This window comes from Penaeus chinensis, chromosome 3, assembly GCF_019202785.1.
Source record: "Penaeus chinensis breed Huanghai No. 1 chromosome 3, ASM1920278v2, whole genome shotgun sequence".
NCBI classification, from domain to species: Eukaryota; Metazoa; Arthropoda; class Malacostraca; order Decapoda; family Penaeidae; genus Penaeus; species Penaeus chinensis.
In genome coordinates, this window is record NC_061821.1 from 6,963,104 (window position 1) to 6,970,603 (window position 7,500).

Sequence of the window (7,500 nt, forward strand, 5' to 3'; positions counted from 1 at the left end):
CCTTGTACTTGGATTATATATGTATCATATAGTTCAATCTTCATCAACTTTATCTATCTTTAAGAAATTGGTTCGTACATACCCACTTGAAGCAAGGAGCCCAGAAGAAAACTGTCTTTGGACCTAGAATGCCAACAAAAACAGACATGTTAAGCAATTAATATATATACTTGAATAATACACAATGATACTCATTTGTCTTTTTTCTTTATTTTCCAAATAGTTCTTTTGAGGTACATAATGAAAACTATCTAGAAATGTTTTTTAGGAAAAGAATCAGGGAGAATCACAGGATGATTCAGACATGTATAATAAATATTCAAGAAAAAATAATTTCATTAAACAATATCTCTAAACACTGAATAGTGTCTAAAGATGCCACTTCTTTCTCTTTATAATATTTGCTAAAGCATATATTTATTACAGTTAAATGTAAAATTTAATATATCATACACATTAATTGAAGTTACATAATATATCAAGCCACTATCAACCAAATCAATAACAACTCAATGTATATACCTCTTTATCTTTCTCCACATACTGCAAGGGATAACGCGTCTTTAAAATGAAACCAACATTCATGGCAGCAAACTATGTTGTAAAACAATGCAAATTTACACCATTGTACATCAAGCTCAAGGCCAAAGACTCTTCTTCTTTTCTTCTTCTTTTCTTCTTCTTCTTCTTCTTCTTCTTCTTCTTCTTCTTCTTCTTCTTCTTCTTCTTCTTCTTCTTCTTCTTCTTCTTCTTCTTCTTCTTCTTCTTCTTCTTCTTCTTCTTCTTCTTCTTCTTCTTCTTCTTCTTCTTCTTCTTCTTCTTCTTCTTCTTCTTCTTCTTCTTCTTCCTCTTCTTCCTCTTCTTCCTCTTCTTCCTCTTCTTCCTCTTCTTCCTCTTCTTCCTCTTCTTCCTCTTCTTCCTCTTCTTCCTCTTCTTCCTCTTCTTCCTCTTCTTCCTCTTCTTCCTCTTCTTCCTCTTCTTCCTCTTCTTCCTCTTCTTCCTCTTCTTCCTCTTCTTCCTCTTCTTCCTCTTCTTCCTCTTCTTCCTCTTCTTCTTCTTCTTCTTCTTCTTCTTCTTCTTCTTCTTCTTCTTCTTCTTCTTCTTCTTCTTCTTCTTCTTCTTCTTCTTCTTCTTCTTCTTCTTCTTCTTCTTCTTCTTCTTCCTCTTCCTCCTCTTCCTCCTCTTCTTCCTCTTCTTCCTCTTCTTCCTCTTCTTCCTCTTCTTCTTCTTCTTCTTCTTCTTCTTCTTCTTCTTCTTCTTCTTCTTCTTCTTCTTCTTCTTCTTCTTCTTCTTCTTCTTCTTCTTCTTCTTCTTCTTCTTCTTCTTCTTCTTCTTCTTCTTCTTCTTCTTCTTCTTCTTCTTCTTCTTCTTCTTCTTCTTCTTCTTCTTAGGCATTTTCTACATTTGTATCCCTCATTTGATAAATGATTATAGACATGAAATAATTGAAGCTGCTTCTCTTTGTTTATCCAAAAACATTTTCTGCCACCTTAATAAATGATACTAATGCACTCCATAAAGGTGTTAATTTACTGAACACATTTGAATAAATATCCAATATTACCAACAGAAAACCATCTCTTCCACATGAAAGTAAGTTTTTAATCAAAATATATGCTGTTAATCAAAACCATAACTGCAATAGCAACACTAAACCATTCTTTTGATGAAAAAAGAAAAATGAGTAACATCATAATATATATATATATATATAAACTAAATGCTAATGGGGGGGAAAAAAGAAAGAAACACTCTATACAGGAACTCATCAACAATACCGTTCACTTGATTAAGCAACATGAAAGGTGGAAGGATGTGTCCCATTAACAATGTTTCATACTGTCAAATCAGTATTTGATTTCACTCTTTTATTCTATTCATTTTTTTTTCCTTATCTATAATTCATTAAATTTCAATCCATGCATTTGGTAACTCGATACTTTATTTGGGTTTCTATAATCCATAGAAATAGATTTAAGTATAATAAATAAAGAAGATATTATCATAGTGCATAATAATCCAGCCAAGCTAGATTATTATTATTACTCCAGGGTTATTGAAAATGTTACTGTTATTGTCGTCGTCATCATCATCATCATCATCATCATCATCATCATCATCATCATCATCATCATCATCATCATCATCATCATCATCATCATCATCATCATCATCATCATAGTCTACATGATTATTACTCTTGTTACTATCGCTATCATCATTCACAAAATTATATACATCAACGATTCTTACTACTTTCACCATAATTATAATTGTCACTCATAATAAAAGCCATTGCAAAATTTTTATAAATGTGATCCAGACTAATTTCTAAACAGCAATAAGAAAGAATGAAAGAAATTCTAAGAGGAGTAAATGGAATTATCCATTAATACAAAAACTATACCTTGTATGCCAATTAGTACATGGTAATCCGGCTTTTGTGATAAGCAATGTATGGAATGGATATATTCATGCAATCTATGACACTTTACCTATGACATTTAAGAGAATTCTTCAGGGCGTTGCAAAATCTATTTTGATGACTTAATTGTTGTAATAACCCAAAACTGATGGGCATGGCATGAATGTACATACCATGCCCACTGTGAGTTTACTTTATTAATTGTTTTTACACATAGATGGCTCCACTTGTACTAAGTCACCAATGAGCCAATTATGAGTACTACTTGTCTCACCTGGTTGCCCTCTTCCTTGATTTTCAAAAATATTTCATGTTATCTTATGTTGCTGTTACTAATGTCAATAATATTATAGTAATTGTAATGTCTATAATAAAAACACCATCAATATTCATAGCATTAGTTAAAAAAAAAAAAAAAAAAAAAAAAAAAAAAAAAAAAGTTTTCCTGCAAATTCAAGGAAAGGGGAAATCAGGTAAGATTACAAGGTCTACTAATTGAGTAAATGAGAACAGTATTTTCCTGGTGACAGTGGGTTAATTGTGAAAGGACATTTATCATGACAGAATATATGATAAATATATCTGTTGGCTTCTTTTCCATAGCAAGGGTAGGCATGGAAGTAATACAATACTGTGCACAGTATGACATGCAGGTGAGTGCATTGCAACAAAACCATACATTCAACATCAACATACAAAAAGCATTAATCAATTAGTTTTAGGGTGGAGCCCCATGTGGGATGTGGGGGCGGGGTGCTGGCATGGAAGCTGCATAGGATATCTAGCCATAAAACATGAGATTAATAACAGAGATAATAAAAGTAGGTACGTGTTACCAAGAGCAACACGCCCTCCACAGACAAAGTCCGAAAACCAGGGTATCACGTGAACCTAAAACCCAAACCTAACATTTCCTACTTCTTATTTATTCTCTAGACAGGGAAGCAAGCCCCTCTATACCTCTCCTTTATTAGCACTTCATGCTAACTTACAGAAAAGGCGACATTAAGAACTCTGACTGAATGAGGGTGTTGTAGACATATTCATCATTTTACAGTAAATATGAGCCTGAGCAGCTGTGTTTTATTTATTTATTTATTCTATTATTTTTTATATTTATTTATTTATTCTATTATTCTTTATATTTATTTATTTATTTTATCTATTATTTTATTTTATTTTAATTTTAAATCTTTTTTGCTTTATATCCAGTGTCCATTTCCCTATTTCTCTGTGCATCGCTCTCCGTAACATTAACCTAAAACAGGGAAATGGACACTGCCATTTCACAGAACATAAGAAATAGGAGAAATCATGCATAACACACGAGAAAAAAACAGACTTTTTTATCTGCAACATTTGACATGATAAAAAAAAAAAAGTGCAAATTGTAAACTGAAGAAAAAGCAAGGAAATAAATAAGTCATACTTAAACTGTTACCTATCAAACAGGAATATGATAAAGACAATATACATGCTACTCATATAATTTCACAGATAATTACGTAATAAACAAAAAGAAAACAAAAATGAAAACCTACATTCTCCCTCGCGTAACTGGTGACTGGCAATTCCACACATGCAGGACTATGTCAAAACAAATGAAACCAAAATGAAAATCCTCTGCAAATGACCTCATTAAATTATAAAATTATGAATTATTATTATTTACCTGCGGGATGGTTCCACAGCGGCTGCATTTTGGGAGGAACGAATTTATCCGCCGTACGGATCACTGCTCGGTAAATCGCCGACATTGTTCTTTTGTGCGGGAAAGGCTAATGCAAATAAAGACCGTGAATGCAAATCCTGTGGCGCGGTTGACAAATATGAGGAATGTTGGAAATCACGACGAGGAGAACCTTTCCCGTCTGTGCCTCGAGCAACACTGCCGGAGTGTTTTTTACCGAAGATAACCTGAGGAATGGCAGGTTCGTTATCGTTTTTCGTCGTTATTTTTTCTGTTGTTAAGACTATCCTTAAAGTCTTATATTGTTTATGAATAAGTTAAGTTTTTTTTCAGGATGTGCTTTCTTTGATAATAGCTGTATCTTTATTTAGGATGTTGGTAAGTTTTAATTAGTTTAAAAAGAAGGATTGTCAAACATCTGTCATCCAGTGAGCGAAGATATTGACAGAAAATGTAAACGAAAATTTGATGACTGACTAATATATCTTTAATTATTGGTGGATTTCTTATAGCAAATTCTTGATTGTATACCAAGAGGGAGCTTAAAGTACTCGTCGTACAATCAAATGCCAAAATGGGATTTGTTCATCTGGTAAGAAATTATAAATAATGATAAAGGCATCACAGTTACAAAGATACAGTAAACAAAAGTACGGATAAATAATTAAGATATTTCTCAAATGGTTAATTAATTTCTCAAATATTAAAAGTACCGTAGATGTTAGAATGTACAATTGTTAATTACTTGAATGATCTTCACGAATAAAATGCATATGCATTAAACGTCATTAATAGCTATTCGACAAGAAGGTATATAATCACAGGTTTATAGCAGGTCTTTGAATTTCTAATAATAAATGCAACTATAAATACCTAACGTACAAATAGTAAATAAAAATCAGATAAAAAACATAACATAAACCTATAATCCTTATATCCAAAGCATTGCAATGTCAGGTAGATCAAATCTTGCAATAAAGACTATAACTTTGCAAGGCCCCGTGGCGCAATGGTAGCGCGTCTGACTCCAGATCAGAAGGCTGGGTGTTCGAGTCACTCCGGGGTCAGTTTTCTTAAATTTATGATTTTTTTTCTATGAAGCTTTCGGAAAATAAAAGTAATAATAAGGGCAACCATATCAATGTCAAAATTGAATCTAATATCATACTATAGAAAATTAAAATGCTGTTAATGACTACCACAACTGCAAACACAGTAATAAAGTACCTTGTAATAATAATGATATTAAGGGGGGCGTTACCAGGATAGATTAAGTGGGAGCAGAGGGGGAAGTGACATCTCTTAGATATGCCCCTGTCAAGTGGTGAAACAGGGAAAAGCACCAATATTATTGCTAGTAATAGTACTTATAATCATGACTATCAGTGCAGAGATTATGAAAATATTGATGACGGTGGTGACGCTGATAATGGTCAAACTAGTAATGATAACAAAATAAATAACCGTGACAATGATGAGAATGACCATAATAGTGGCACTGAAAGTTGATGTTGATGATATTAATGGTTATATGATAGTATTAATGAAGATAATTGTTGTATGAAAGTATTAATAATAATTATGGTTACATGATAGTATTCATGATAATAATGGTTATAATAATGACCGTAATCATGAAAATAATTCAAACCAGCAATAAAAAAAAATAATAATGCTCATCTTATTTATCATAATCGTCCCAGTCATCATCATTGTTGTCTCAGTTATTATTTTTTCCTTTTGTATAATCATTGTCATTAGTGACATACTGCTGTGTACATTATCACTGTCTATCAAGATGGATATTAGTAATATCTTATCTTCATTATTATTGTTGTTATCATTACTGATTGTTGTTATTATCAATTATTATTATCATTATCATCATTACAGCTACTATTGCTACTACTTTTACTGTTATTTTTATTGTCATTATTATCACTAATAGTTTAATTACTTCGAAGATCGCTTTTACTTCCAGAACCTCCCTCTTTGGACACTCATTCACTGTCCACATATCCTTTTCAGTACACGCGAAGCCGATGTTGGGTGTGCATGCGCTTTCTCTATCATTCCCTCAATGTTAAAAAGGGAACTGCTTCCTCTCACTTTTTTTTAGCGCCTTCTGGATGTGTGAACCTCGGTACTTGGATAGAGAGATTGATTTCCTGCGTCGATTTTTAGGACCTTCCTGTTCTAGACACTGAGTTATCCACCCCTGATAGCTCTTAGCCTGCCTTACACTGAGGATGTTTACTCTCTCGTCACCGTCTTTACTCTCTCAACTACAAGCTCACCTGAACACTCAGCCGCCGCAATCTAGTTAACACAAGCCCTCTTCTACTCATATCAATCGTGTATATATATGTAAAATTATATTTATCATTATTCTAGTGCTCTGTCCTACGCGAGGTCCTATTTGGCATCCATTTTCTCCACAACCCTCTATTCTCTGTTAATTCACTTAACATGCCTAGTATTTTCTACAGGACTGAGGGCTATTTCCTGAGATGTCTGTCATAAATTCAAGGGAAAGATCAGTCAGGGCGGTTCCCCGTTGCCTTCCATTACAGTCTTTTTATTGACACTGTCTCTAGAAGGGTTGCCAGCTAATGGTAAATACCCCTCTACCCTCATTTCTATTTATCCCATAGATGGGACCCTGACAGGTGTTCCACTCTGGGCCGAAGTGGACCTGGGAGCAATAGTGGCTAAGAGGTGGTTCTATATTCCTCAGGACCAGAACCCAACTACTGAATGCAGTTTATACTCATACCCAGGAGTAATATGTCCATCATATATGTGTGTGTTTGTGTGTGTGTATGTGTGTATGTGTGTGTGTGTGTGTGTGTGTGTGTGTGTGTGTGTGTGTGTGTGTGTGTGTGTGTGTGTGTGTGTGTGTGTGTGTGTGTGTGTGTGTGTATACATACGTGCATACATACATATATATAATATACATACATATACATGCATACATATACATACATACATACGTACAAATATATATATATATATGTATATACACAAATATATGTGTATACATATATATACACAAATATATGTGTGTATATATATATATATTCAAATATATGTGTGTGTATGTATATGTATATATATATATATATATATATATATATATATGTATGTATGTATCCTTGAGCATTATCATCCTAAACGATACTGAATCAAAATAACTAATATGCTGTACAGGGGTCGAAACATACAGTATGCACCATTATCGATCAAGTGAAATAATGGCAATACTGATATTACTCCTACTACTCCTACTACTATTAGTACTACTATTTCTGCTGCTACTACTTATAATAATATTAATATAAATTATAACAATAATGATAACCATGACAACAACAACAACAACAAC

The 7,500-nt window shown here is 33.1% G+C and overlaps 1 protein-coding gene and 1 non-coding gene across 2 annotated transcripts in view; one reads left to right on the forward strand and one right to left on the reverse strand.

Annotated features, from left to right (window-relative positions):
* Positions 1-4,325, reverse strand: part of LOC125044144 (mitochondrial pyruvate carrier 2-like) — a 9,337-nt gene extending 5,012 nt beyond the window's left edge. The window contains exons 1-2 of the mRNA XM_047640599.1: positions 4,098-4,325; positions 83-123 (exon numbers count right to left, since the gene is read on the reverse strand). Of these exons, the coding sequence (XP_047496555.1) occupies positions 83-123; positions 4,098-4,182 (126 nt within the window). The 5' untranslated portion in view covers positions 4,183-4,325. The remainder of the gene's footprint in view (positions 1-82; positions 124-4,097) is intronic.
* A 785-nt stretch (positions 4,326-5,110) lies between these two features.
* Trnaw-cca lies at positions 5,111-5,182 on the forward strand. The gene has a single exon. It is a non-coding gene; the product is annotated as a tRNA-Trp (tRNA).
* Positions 5,183-7,500: the final 2,318 nt, after the last annotated feature.